The sequence below is a fragment of the Cupressus sempervirens genome, chromosome 8 (assembly GCF_028749045.1).
Source record: "Cupressus sempervirens isolate cs-2001-9-10 chromosome 8, ASM2874904v1, whole genome shotgun sequence".
In the NCBI taxonomy this organism is placed as follows: domain Eukaryota; kingdom Viridiplantae; phylum Streptophyta; class Pinopsida; order Cupressales; family Cupressaceae; genus Cupressus; species Cupressus sempervirens.
The window spans coordinates 489,528,425-489,542,096 of record NC_143125.1 but is presented as its reverse complement, the minus strand read 5'-3'; the positions used below and the strand labels follow the sequence as shown (position 1 = coordinate 489,542,096).

The following is a 13,672-nucleotide window of genomic DNA, read 5'->3' as shown; positions in this document are numbered from 1 at the left end:
ATATTTTTAATTAGTGTTTGTTTCAATTTTTTTTATTAATAGTTATCTCTATTTTTCTTTTCTGATACATTCACGACTGGATTTCTTATCTCTATAAAAACATTTTACCTTCGATAAAAAATACTAGACTAAGCACACTTAACCATCAAATAAAAACAAGATAAACTAGATTTAAGAATCGTACATTTATCATGAACTGGTCAATAGTCATACCCCTACCTATCGGGGAACCAAAATGCACAGGGTGTTTTAGTTTATAAGAGCGGTGCATTTTGATTGCATTTTGTCAATTGTGCACTTCAGCGAACACATGGAAAAGAGGAGAGAACGGCTATCATTCTGGTTTTTCTAATTAACGTTTGCCTACGCCAGCAACAGGGGTGGTTTCGTTTTGGCCTGCATTCGCTAGTTTTTGGATGATTTTAGTTATAAGCCTTTGGTGGAGGTGGTATTTCTCCTTTCCAACATGAAATCCCTCAACGAAATTCCATTACTTTTCCCAATATTGCTTCTCTTGTTTGGATGGTTTCATCATTCCCATTCTCTTCCATTTCTGCGGATCACCCAGGAGTTTGCCAATCATTATTCTTCTTCCCATCCCCATCTGGTAAGCAAGATTCCCATGCTTCTTCACTTGTGTACTTTCTTTGTTGAGAAAACCATTGATGATGAAATCCTTTGACGTTTTCAGAAAGATGCTGTAAAGGTGGAGTCAAGTCTTACCAGAGCCCGGGCTTCCATAAGAAAAGCCGCACTGATGCCAAGTTCTTCTTTTAGTAGTATCTATCGAAACGCACCTGCATTTCATAGGTATGTTTTCTATCTATTTTGAATTTCGAATTTGATGAATCCTAGGTGCCAAATGAAATCAAGCAGACTGCTGCTATTCATTGTAGAGTTATAGATTGATTTGAATGTGATTTAATTTGCAATTAAGTATTACGGTAACAAAATCAGGTGAGTAGGGCCATAAGAATAATGTAGTTAAACAAAGTATTAACTTCTGGGTTTTCAGTATGAAAGTTTTGAGAGAAATCTGAATTAATATGCTATGTTTTGATCCACAAGACTTCTTGTTATTTACAGGAGCTATTGGGAAATGGAGAAGCGATTGAAGATATTCGTATACCCAGAAGGTGAGCCACCTCTGGTTCACTGGGGCCCCTGCAGAAGTATCTATTCTACAGAAGGTCGATTCATTCAGCAGATGGAATTACCAGGGACGCCATTTGTGACTTCCCATCCAGAAGAAGCTCAAGTCTTCTTTCTTCCTTTCAGCGTAGCTATGATGGTCAAGTTTGTTTACAAGCATAAAACATATGAAATGCCAAAAGTGAGACTGTTTGTGAAAGACTATGTTGAGGGGGTGGCCAGAAAATATCCATACTGGAATCGCAGTCTGGGTGCCGATCACTTTATGCTATCTTGCCATGACTGGGTAATAATTCATTTCTAAATTAGTATAAAAAGATTGGTGTACGTTCAATTCTCTATTTTTTTCATTTTCATTTGTTGATGAATTATCTGCAGGGCCCGATTACTTCGTTGGCAAATCCTTTTTTATATAACAATTCAATCCGCGTGCTGTGCAATGCAAACAGTTCAGAAGGGTTTAATCCCATGAAGGACGCGTCACTCCCAGAAATGAATTTGATAACAGATCGTTACAGCAGCCCTCATTTGTTTGGCGGGCGGCTGCCATTGGAGCGCACAATTCTGGCATTTTTTGCAGGTGCGAAACATGGAGTTGTACGCTCTGTGCTGTTCAAACACTGGAATGGAAGTAATAGTGATCCTGATATTCAAGTCCATGATCAGTATCTCCCAGAGGGCAGAAAGCATAAATCTTATCTAGAATACATGAACAACACAAGATTTTGCCTCTGCCCAAGCGGATACGAAGTGGCGAGTCCTCGCATTGTGGAGGCCATCTACAGCGGGTGCGTGCCTGTCATCATTTCAGATCATTACGTTCTTCCTTTCAGTGATGTCTTGAATTGGGACACTTTCTCTGTCTTTGTTCCACCACCTCAAATCCCAAATCTGAAGAACATTCTACAATCTATTCCCACCGAAACTTATGTTAAGTTGCATGGAAAGGTGATGGAAGTCCAGAAGCATTTTCGTATAAACCAACCTCCCAAAAAGTATGACATGTTTCACATGATCGTCCATTCTGTTTGGCTGAGGCGACTCAATATCATTGTACACAAATAAGATTCAACAAGTGCGCTCGAGAAACTTTGAAGTTTGTTCAAGCTCGTGTAATTTTTTTGTTTGAAGTTTGTTGATGTTTGTGAGAAATAGATTATAAATGTAATCTTCACACTTCTTCTAAATTGCAGTCGCCTTCAGATCAAAACAGATTGACTTTACAATTGAAACCCGTAGAATCAAGTGACTCGAAAAAGCGAGTGACAGGTAAGACTAGTTACGTTCAGATTTCATAAATAATTCACCTCTTCCAAAAAGGCCAGAATCGAATGGGAAATAAAAAGTGATTCACGGATAGGCACAGTGATAGTACAGCTGCAGAGTACCCGATCGAGACTCGATCTGTTCGATAAAAGTTCTGCAATTGTGCAGAAAAAGCGTTGATTAGAAATGTACGTCCAAATGGTGAAGAGGACGTAATATCAGAGATTGCATGAGCGCTGGGTGTGTGACGCGTATTGACTCTTAATTTACAGGTGCCAAAAATCTATGAGAAAATCGCTGCAGCTCCCACCTGCTGCTTTGAAATCCCGCAGAGGATTTATTTCTACAACTGGACACTTGTGATCTCTTAAAAAACTCAGTTGATGGTTGTTTCCACTGGATCTGTTGATCATTCATGAACTGCACTCTATGGTATATATGCTCCCAACGAGGACATGACATAACGGAGCATTATAATCGAGAAAAGATTAATGATAATCTTGACTAATCTCCAATATTATATTGTCTCTTTTATTTGAACTCTTAAACTAAATGCTTACTATCTACAGTAATTTTAAATAATCCGCCATTTAAGTAATATACAATCGAAAATGAGTTTAAACAATTAATTGAGAGCGTGAAAATGATGAAATAAATGTTGAAAACTTTTTTTAGAGATATTTTTATAGCACTTATATATCATTTTATTTTATTTATTTGATGATGACGTTCCTATAATAGTTTTGATAATTTTTCTATATGGTTAGCTTGTTTATCACATTTCTTTCAACATGAATAATGTGTTGTAGGAAGCTATAATATTTGATAATTAGATGGCATCAAACAACCTTTCAGTTCGTTTGGTCAAGATTTTAACTTTTATTTTAAGGTTTTACAACTATACATAAATATGTTTTAAAGTTGGTGCCTATATATCTATCTTGGCTTCTTTTTTTAATAACTTTTTAATATGGCAATTTTCAGCCAACATTGTATTCAATTTTAGCTTTTTAGATTGATGATAAGAGAAAATTTGAGGTTACCATAAATAAAAGGATTTTAGTCACTGAGAGTTTAACAAGAATTAAGAGATATCAATTAATACCAATCATTTCTAATCAAATAAAATCAAAATTTATGTCAAAAGTTCGAGCTATTCAGCAATTACAACATAAGAAACATGATAAATTTTATCGAGAATATTACATTCATCTTTTTTTTATAAGGCTAAGATAATAATTAGGGTCAAATAGTAAACATTTTAGTAGACTAAAAAATATCATAATAATATTTGGGCAAAAATTGATATACCTAAAGACCAATATAATAATCGTAGGCTTATAATTTGAGACACTTAAAGACTTTTGTAATAATATTTAGTAAATTTTTAGGACATTGAGCTTAATTGGTAGGAAGACTTAATTTTAAAACCTAAAACTAATATTGGAACTTTCGAGGAAAGCCTTCAAGGGCTAAAACCGATCATAGCAAATGAATGAAGTAAAGCTTAAGTTGATAACTTGTGTCTAGAAGGCTTTGGAAGTTTATGTTAATTGTGCATATGCAAAATTGTTTCCTCTATTATTAAAATGGAAGGAACTAGTGTTTAAACATTTAAAGGAAAAGAGTTTATCCTAACCCTAAGAGAATTCAAATGTTTAAATGGTAATGGAGTAATGATCATGTGATGGATGACATTGAAAGAAAAAATTCTGAGGATGGACTATACTTGCCTAAGTTGGTACTTGTCCTCTACAAAGATTGTCTTTTTATCTAGGAAATCTATTTTGGTTAAATTTGGGAATAAATTTAGTAGAAAGGTCAAGAGCTCTAGAAAACACTGTGAATCAAAGTATCATTTTGGTAGGTGAATTTTTTACATGATGAAAAGGGATTTTTTTTGTCGCTACTTGCACACTTTGAATTAATTTATTATGTGGTGTGAGACAATAAATTATGACTTTCAATTAAGTCATTTGTGATGAAGATCTTTTCATATTTAAGTATGATTTCATCATTGTGAGCTTGAATTTCATGATTAATGACATTCATAAAAGTATGTTTTTGGGAAAAGATTGCAATTTGTCCTTCACAAATCTTCTATTTTGGAAAAATAAGTGTCGTAAAAAGCCTTTTCTGGTGCATAGAGATGGGGCTTACTATTATGACACAAGGGAATACCCTGAATAGTTTCAAAGAGGTGAGAGTGATGGTGGCCCATTAAATAAATTTGAACCACAAGATTATAAGGAATTGACCCAAAATTGGGAATTATGGAATAAGTTTAAGAAGGTAGAATTGATCAATTACATTTAGGCTATGAGAGCATTTAATAATATTTTGTCTACAAAATTTTGAATTCTTGGAGCAAGGGGAATGTTTCTATCAACACTATGATATTCCTAGTTACACCATAACTTATTATAGAGGCTACAAGTTTGGAGTGTAGTGGTAAATATGTTGAGAGGAATAATTTAGGAGACTATAAGAAATATCTTTAAAAGTTCTTTACAAAGGGGAAAAATCTGGTAGTGGTTCCATTTGATAATGGGCATGACAAGTCTTCTCTCCCTACCCCTTATGTATTGATTTTCTTACATGTTATGGGGTAAAACACAGACCTGTGTCACCCTTTTGTAAAGAAAAAGCTAACAAAATTTCAACTCACCTAAAATCAATAGTTTTCCAACCACTTTTTTCAAAACAAATTTATTCTAACTAGGAGAAAATTTATACATTCTAGAACAAGACTCTCTCCTCTAGAATGTCCTATATTTTTTAAGATTTTTTTGATATGATTTAATATTTTTTTCTTTCTCAAAACTGACATCTTTTCAAGTGTTAAAATACGTGGTTGTGGAATTTAATAATTACAATATACTATATCAAATTAAAACACTATAAAATTTACATAGAATATTCTTGACTCTGAGCTCTATAAAATGGTGTTTATATGTTATTAAAAAATATAGCATAAAAAATAGTAAGAGTTATTGACCACTTTTCTGAAATAATTTTATTTCATTAGTAATTGGATACAAACAAGTTTAAAACATGCATTTAATAGACAATTCCAATTGGAAAAGTGTGACACCATAAATAAATTAGCTAGAATGAATTTATCTAGATAATGTGTTTAAAAAATTTTGAATTGTCAATAGAAATACTCAAATTTAGTCATTTTGATAAGTCAGCCTGAAAGGTGACACAACTTTGTACTTTTACCCTATGCTGTATTTTATCCTTGAGAGAAGATTCACTATGTTTTAGGGATATCATTTACCTATTTTAAACCATGTTTTCCATGGGGAGAAATTTAATATGTCATTGTATTTTTGTTCCTTTTTATGCAATACTATGAATAAAGGAGACTCTCGTCTACCACATCAAGGGTTGATATACGTCATTTGCCAATATTTATTTGTCCATTATCCTTCTACCAGTTGTTGTCTAACTTACCCTCGACTTGAAAAGGGTATGACTAATTCTATTAAAATTGAGCTTATCAATAGTGGGTCACTCCCTAAAATCCCTAAGAAGAACCCCAAATCTAAAAAATGTGAGAAAATATGATGTAATGGTGTGGCTTAAGTTAAGCCCTAAAATTCAGTGTCATTCAAAGAAACCTTTTTGGATACTAGACCTATTAAGATAAAAGCCCCAATTGAAAAGTTTGGCCCAACTAAAACTCATAAAGTTAAACCTGGTGGGAAAGACATCTATATTACAATTGACAAAGAGGATTATAGGGAGGAAAAAAAGTCTCAAGATTGAAGGAGAATTGACACCTTCAATGAGAAAATAACAAGTTCAACTCTAGTGAGTGTAGGTCGACTAGGATGAGAAACAAGCACGACAAAAAAGGTCATTATTTTAAGGAAGTGGTGGTTTTGAAAATGGATCAAGAGTACAAGCTAAAGGATTGTAATGAAAGTGATTATTTATCTAGGATGAAGATTATGGAAAAGAGGAGGAAGATACAAAGGATAAAATATCCTTGATATAATAGTCAATCTTGAAGATGTGGAGGAATTTAGAAATGTGACTTGTACTTCCCTTATTTTTGTGGAAGAAGAAAAAGTTAGGAATAACTCCCTTGGTTAGAAATAGGATTTAGAAAAGGAATGGGCCTTGATTAACTAAATTCAAGATTTGTTAAATAGGTTAACCCTAAAAAATCTCATTCATGATACTATTTTTTATTTATGGGTAATCAGTCGAAGCCTAGATTATTTATTATTTATTTTATTATTATTGTTAGATTAATTATTATTATGTGTTAATCCTGAGTAGGTTTGAATTCAAGACCTCCCTGATGAGTAGCTTCAAACTCATTCTTGATACTATTACTTTTGATGAGTTCAATTTTAATGTTCTTTCTTTGTGCAGGTTAAATGAGAACTCGATGCTAAACGTTATGCTTGATGTATCTATAGGTGAGAAAAATAGAAAGAAAAAGGAATATTTTGAAGATGAATGTATTGATGAGTAGAGAAAGTAAATCAAATTCCTCATTATGAAATAGGAGGCTATTACTATTTGTAAAAGAATCTTTTTCCATTTTATCTAGTTTATATCTATTATGCTATTTTTTTGTAGGTTTTTTGTGAAACTCTTTAATGATGTTAATTATTCCTATGTTAGTTACTACTAGGAAAAGGATCGCTTTTCCAATGAGGGGAGATTAGTTTCTTATAGATCAATTTTGTCTTATTTTTTGGACTCTTTTAGTGATATGATTGGCTTAGATAGCAAGGACATAACTTTAAATATGATTTTTTAATTAAATTTTGTTAAATTATGGTAGTTGGTGCTTCCATTTGTAATGGCATGAAACTATTCTCTCTACTTTAGTTGTAATGTGTTGTTTTCTTCTAGGTTCAAGGCCCTCTCCCTGGCATCTTAATTAAAAATAAGTCTAAAACCAATGATTGATTCTCAAAATCTACATTGTTAGGGTAAGATATTTAACTGTGTGTGTTTAATGTGCTTCTTGTTAAGATAAATATGGTTCATAGTTTTCCCATCTAGCATGTGAGTTGTACCACATCAAATACCATGTTCATCATTTTGAATAAAAGTTTCCTTTAACATTTAATCAAAAGGATTTCATCCAAATACATTCCCTTGACACAAAAATTGTTGAAAATCTTAAAAATATGTGTCAATATTCCCTAATTTTTCATAAGACACTTTTTTTGAAGAGTCATTAAAGTAAATAGAAAATTATATATAATTACAGATATGAAAAAGTGATAAATAATTATAATATAGAAATAAAATGATTAATTAAATACTTAATCATGCAATATGAGCCATAGAAATGAAAAACTTTAATAATATGAACTTGAAAAATTGTATGCATTTAAACTTATATTTGAACATTGAAATAGAAATTATACATTACCAAAATTAATGATTGTTGATTTAAAGTATTTTCTAATCTAAACATACAACTAGGAAGATCATTTCCAATTTCTTTCAATTGCATTAGAGACCCTTGAGAGATTTGGGAGCTATGTTCTCTTTTAAATTATATTGATTATGATTAGGTATAATGAAGACAAGAAATAATGTAAGAACATGGAAAATATCTAGAAAATTTACCAAAATCATTATAAACAAAAATATATAGCACAATAATGTAAATTTTGAGACAAGATTGGGATATGGGATGCAAAAATAAACTCAAGCCAACAATCTATGCCTAAAAATATGAATATATGAAGTGATTTAAATCCTAGATGAGAGATGTCTATACCAATTTTAAAGTGTGGATACAATACCAAGATTCTCTATTTATCATATTCTAGGTCACCTCTCATTTTCTCTTATGGCTCTTTAGGTGTTATTTATCACCCTTTTCATATCTTCAAGCAGGTTCATTATTTTTTGGATCTTTGTGTGTTTCCTTAAGACCACAAGGATTTTTATTTTTGGTCTTCCTCAAGAAGAGATTAACTATTCTACAGTTGGTCAACCCAAGTTGACCTCTTCCTTGAGGATTTTTAATTATGGGGTATTAAGTGTCTCAGGTTTCTAAATTATTTTATCTTTCTCTCGAGTCAACCTTCTTTATTTTTTATACTGAAAAATAGTATATAAGGAGGCTTGGACATTTCATTTTTGTGTATCAACACACATAGTCAAGCTTACATGCATACATTATACTTCAAGAATTCATTCTTCAATCACTTCAAGGCATTCATCAAGATCAAGCATTTCCTTCTTGCATTAAGTTTATTCCTTCAAGGTGGTAGTGGAGTTTGGCTTTTAAGGAGGAGATATATTATCCAAATCATTCAACCCCTTCCATCCTTCATCATTTCATGTAACATACATTCTTATTTGTGACTTTTTACTTCTACAGTCTCCTTTTGGCTTCTTTGAGTTAAGGTTATTGAATTTACATACTTGATCACATATCAAAATAAATTGCATCTTTCCTTTGATATATTCAGTCCTACTACATGTAAGTATTTCTCTTATCAACGTTTTTACATCTCCATTTCAACTTTGATTCCTAAATATAGGTCTTGACCAAGGAAAACCCTCATAAAACCAAAACCAAAATAATGTTTTACTCTATGTAGGAATGGGATATTGAAATTGCGACCATAGACTTAAAAAATACTTGTTGAAACATTTTTGAACAAGTTGGGTAGACTTTTCTACTATGTGCCAGGAACATGTCCATTTTCCATAAATTTTCCAAATAGTTTACCACCATGTTGATGTCTTCTTGGAAAAATTTATTAGGGTTCCACAATCCATTTTTAACAACATGATCTATTTTTGGATTCAATTGTGTATATAATTTTTAGCATCAACATTTCAGATCACACTCTATGATCCATCATTAGGATGAGAGAGTGCAAGAATAGATTGGTAAAATATGATGATGGTTCACATAGTGTGATATGAAATGCTGATGCTAAAAATTATATACACAATCGAATCTAGAAATAGATCATGTTGTATTATTGGAGGTCTAACAAAAATAAAATTTTCTAAGGTTTCTATAGTGATCACAAATTTACAATCAATACTCTAGTCAAAGGTTTAATTATGTATTTTTTAGAGAAAAAAAGCATATTCCTTTGCCCATCTCAAGGCAAGTACTTTATCATTCATTTAAATTTTTATTCTAGACCTATTTCTATATCTTAATTGGGCTGATTGCATATATTAATCACCTACAATTATCTTACACCTGATGTAGGAGCATCTTGGATTTAAGAGCAATCTTGCATCACCCAAAAATATTTTCCTTTTCATTATTTTCTATTTTAATAAGGACTAATAGATAGGGTTGTTACTATTTATGGGAACTTGTTGTTTTTAGTAAGTTTGTCATACAAGCTTGGAAAGTTCTCATTTTCTACATCAAGTTTCACTTTAGAGTTATAAGCCTACCATAAAAATCTCATTGCTCCAACAAGTATCAAAAAAGTTATTGTGGATTTTTTGAGAAAAAATTTGTAGAAAAATCTTGAGGCTCACTGTTGGAGGCTTTAGAATGCCTAGATGAGGTTCGAAAACTTCTTGAAAGGTTAAATGCCTATAGATTAGGAGCTAGAATTTTGAAAAGTGGTTATAATAGCCAATCAGAGCAACGGTTTGAGAGTCACGACCTTTCAAAGTTGAGCTACTTGAAATTTCCAAAATAATTGTCAAAGATGTATTTGGCTGACTCTATATGTATTGTTAGGGTATGATGGCCCCAAACTTATTAATTGTGAATATTTAGAACCTTCTTGGGTGGCATAATATTGGCTATTTCAAAAGGGCTCAAACATTGTCTTGGACAACTCTGGGTGGTAGTTCACAACTTAGTCTTACAAATTATAGTAATGAAGGTGCTCATGTGGGTTAGCATATTGTACTTATCAATTCTATAATTCTGCATTTCCAGCGATAATAAGAAGTCCATATTTTTCTTCTAGCATTATTTCTTTTTTTTTTGTTATGGGTTTATGGTATTAAGGGGAGCACCCTGCATCATGTGGTATGAGAGCTAGAGTTCTTGATTGTGTGGACAAATTGCTGACTGTGAGGCATTTCACATCAGGACCATGGTTTGGGCTGAGCGTGTAGACAGTTCATCAATTGTGAGGTAGTTTGCACTACAGTTTTAGCAAAAGTGAAAAAATGCCTCCACAAAGAGAGCATGATGGAAGAGCTATAGGTGTTACACCTGAGGTTTTTAGAGCCCTCCAAAGAAAAATGTAATCATTGGAAGAACAATGCACAGAGGAATAAATCTTTCCATAAGAGATGAAAGTGAGGATGAGGATGAAGAAGAAGAAAATGTTGAAGCAGAGGCAGTTATAAACCAAGAGGAAGAGAGACTTTTTAAGGCCATCTCTAAGATTGGAAAAAGACCTAAATTTGAAGTTTCCATATTTTGGGGGAAATCTAAACCTAAAGGAGCTGATTGATTGGATCAATGAATTGGAGGAGTAATTTGAGTATGAAGATATTGACAATCCTGATAGGGTCAAGTTTGTGAAGGAAAAACTAAAGGGACATGCAAAGATCTGGTGGCAAAAGGTTCAGTTGGAGCAAAATAGAAAGGGAAAGAACAAAATCACTAGATGGATTCAGATGATAGATAAACTAAAGTGACAATTTATTCCAATGGATTATGTGCTTGATTTATTGAAGAAGATGAAAGAGTTGAAGCAAGTGGGAAATTTTTTTGAAGAATATACGAAAGAGTTCTACTAATTTCTCATTAGAACTAGCCATGTAGAAGATGATAAGGAGAAAGTGGCCTATTATCTTAATGGATTAAGGTTGAGTATTCAAGATGAGATAATTTTAGTTTGAGTGAATAGTATTAAGGAGGCATACCAAGTTGCCTTAAGAGTTGAGGAAAAACTGAGCAAGAAGTTTGATGCCAAGAATAGGGGAAGAGGTCACGACAAAAGAACTGGCAGTCAATCATATGGAGGTCATAATGATGATCACAAGAACCAGGATGAGGCTAGAATTAGTAGTCAAAATCTGAGGGGAAACAATTTCAATCATTTCCATGATTAGAATAAAAGAGATTAGAGAGAAAGAGGTAGAGGACAAGGATTTGGAAGAGGAAGCTTCCGTGGGAAATGTTTTCACTGTAGGGAAGAAGGGCATAGAGAATTTGAATGTTCCCACTGCCAAGGAAGGAAAGATCAAAGAACAAAAGACTAGGCCATAGTTACACATGTTGATGAAGATGCTAGATCATTACATTCTAAAGATGTTGAAAGAGGAGAAGTCCTAGTTAACAAAAGAGTCCTACTGAGTGGTGAGAATGAACCTGATCAAAGAAAGAGCTTGTTTCACATAAGGTGAAAATGTGAAGATAAGTGTTGTGATGTGATCATTGATGGTGGGAGTAATGAAAATTTGGTGTCAGAATGATGGTTGCAAAGCTGAAGTTGGAGAGGCGGGAACACCCACGTCCATACCATATTGCTTGGGTGCAAGATGACCCTAAGGTCATGGTCAATGAGTAGTGCTCAGTGAAGTTCAAGATTGGAAGCTACCAAGATGAGGTACTATGTGATATCATACCTATGGACATATGTCATATGTTGTTGGGTAGGTCATGATAGTTTGATAGGCATGTTGTACACAAATGGCGAGCAAATACCTACACTCTAACCAAGGATGGAGTAAGGCATAAGTTAAAGCCATGAAGGAGAAAGAAGAAAAGGTATGTAGTGCAACCTAAATATGTTTTATTGATGGAAAATAGTTTCTCAAAGGTATGAAGCATGAGCATGTTTTTTTTTTCTATAATTCCAAAAGATAGTAAAGAAGAAGTAGAGGAGGTACCTGCAAAAGTTGCAGATATGTTGGGAGAGTTTTTTGATATTGTATCAGACAATGTACTTGATGGATTGTCCCCAATGAGGAAGATCAGTCACTAGATGGATTTGGTTCTAGGAGCCAATTTTCTGAACAAGGTAGCATATAGAATGACACCAGTAGAAAGTGAAGAATTAAACAAACAAGTTCATGAGTTATTGCAGAAGGGGTTGATTTGAGAGAGTTTGAGTCCATGTGTTGTACCATCCATATTAGCACCAAAGAAGACTAGAGAATGGAGGATGTGCATAGATTCTCATGCTATCAATGAGATCACAATCAAGTATAGATTTCCATTGCCAAGGATGGATGATATTATGGACTATTTGAGTGGAGTTGAATATTTCACAAAGATAGATCTAAAGAGTGGGTACCATTAGATTCATATTAGAGAAGGTGATGAGTGGAAGACTGCTTTTAAGACAAAAGAAGGATTGTATGAGTGGTTAGTGATGCCTTTTGGGCTAACCAATACACAAAGTACTTTCATGTAGCTCATGAATGGGGCACTGAAGGAGTTTCTGGGTAAGTTTGTCATTGTTTACCTAGATGATATTTTGATCATTAGTTAGACATTGGAGGAGCATTTGATTCATATGTGCAAGATGTTTGATAAGTTGAGGGACGAAAATTTGTTGATAAACCTGAAGAAGTATAGTTTTGTAAAGGAGTTAGTATACTTGGGATTTGTAGTCTTAGAAAAAGGTCTAAAAATGGACCCAGAGAAAGTGAAGGCTATCCTTAAATAGCCTACTCCAAAGAGTGTGACAGAGGCAAGATCTTTCATGGACTAGCTAGTTTTTGTAGAAAGTTCATAAGAGGTTTTAGCGATATTTGTGGACCCTTGACTGAAACAATCAGAGGGGATAGGAAATAATTTAAGTGAACTATAGGAGCAGATAGTAGTTTTAATATGTTGGAATAGAAAGTTATTGAGCAGCCTATTTTAGCACTTCCTAATTTTACCAAGGTATTTCAAGTAGACTGTGATGCTAGTGGTACTATAATAGGAGTTGTTTTGAGTTAAGAAGGTAGACCTGCTACTTATTATAGTGAGAAGTTGAATGATGCAAAAAGAAAATATTATGTTTCTAATCAGGAGTTTTATGCTATAGTTCAAACATTGAAGAAGTGGCAACACAATCTTATTCCTAAAGAGTTTATTTTGTATACCGATCATCAAGCTTTGCAATATTTAAATAGTCAAGGAAAATAGAGCCAAAGGCATTTGAAGTGGATTGATTTTTTTTAGAGTTATACGTTTTTTTTCAAACATAGGAGTGGGAACTCTAATAGAGTTGTAGATGCACTTAGTAGAAGAAAACTTTTTCTAATAGAAATGTAGAGTGAGATGGTTGAGTTCAAGGAACTCAATACTTTGTATCTAAATGATCTT

At 33.1% G+C, this 13,672-nt stretch overlaps 1 protein-coding gene across 1 annotated transcript; it reads left to right on the top strand.

Annotated features, from left to right (window-relative positions):
* Positions 1–359: 359 nt before the first annotated feature.
* LOC149543343 (putative glycosyltransferase At5g03795) lies at positions 360–2,233 on the top strand. Its single transcript, XM_089796267.1, has 4 exons — positions 360–607; positions 692–810; positions 1,087–1,438; positions 1,531–2,233. Exons 1-4 carry the CDS (start codon positions 467–469, stop codon positions 2,215–2,217), a joined length of 1,299 nt encoding a protein of 432 aa, XP_089652393.1. The 5' UTR covers positions 360–466; the 3' UTR covers positions 2,218–2,233.
* Positions 2,234–13,672: the final 11,439 nt, after the last annotated feature.

What these genes read in the sequence shown, in the direction of transcription:
- LOC149543343 (XM_089796267.1), top strand. Translation starts at nt 467, where the DNA reads ATGAAATCCCTCAACGAAATTCCATTACTTTTCCCAATATTGCTTCTC. An exon ending in AACGCACCTGCATTTCATAG is followed by an intron (nt 811 to 1,086) that starts GTATGTTTTCTA and finishes TGTTATTTACAG; the next exon opens with GAGCTATTGGGAAATGGAGA. An exon ending in TGCTATCTTGCCATGACTGG is followed by an intron (nt 1,439 to 1,530) that starts GTAATAATTCAT and finishes AATTATCTGCAG; the next exon opens with GGCCCGATTACTTCGTTGGC.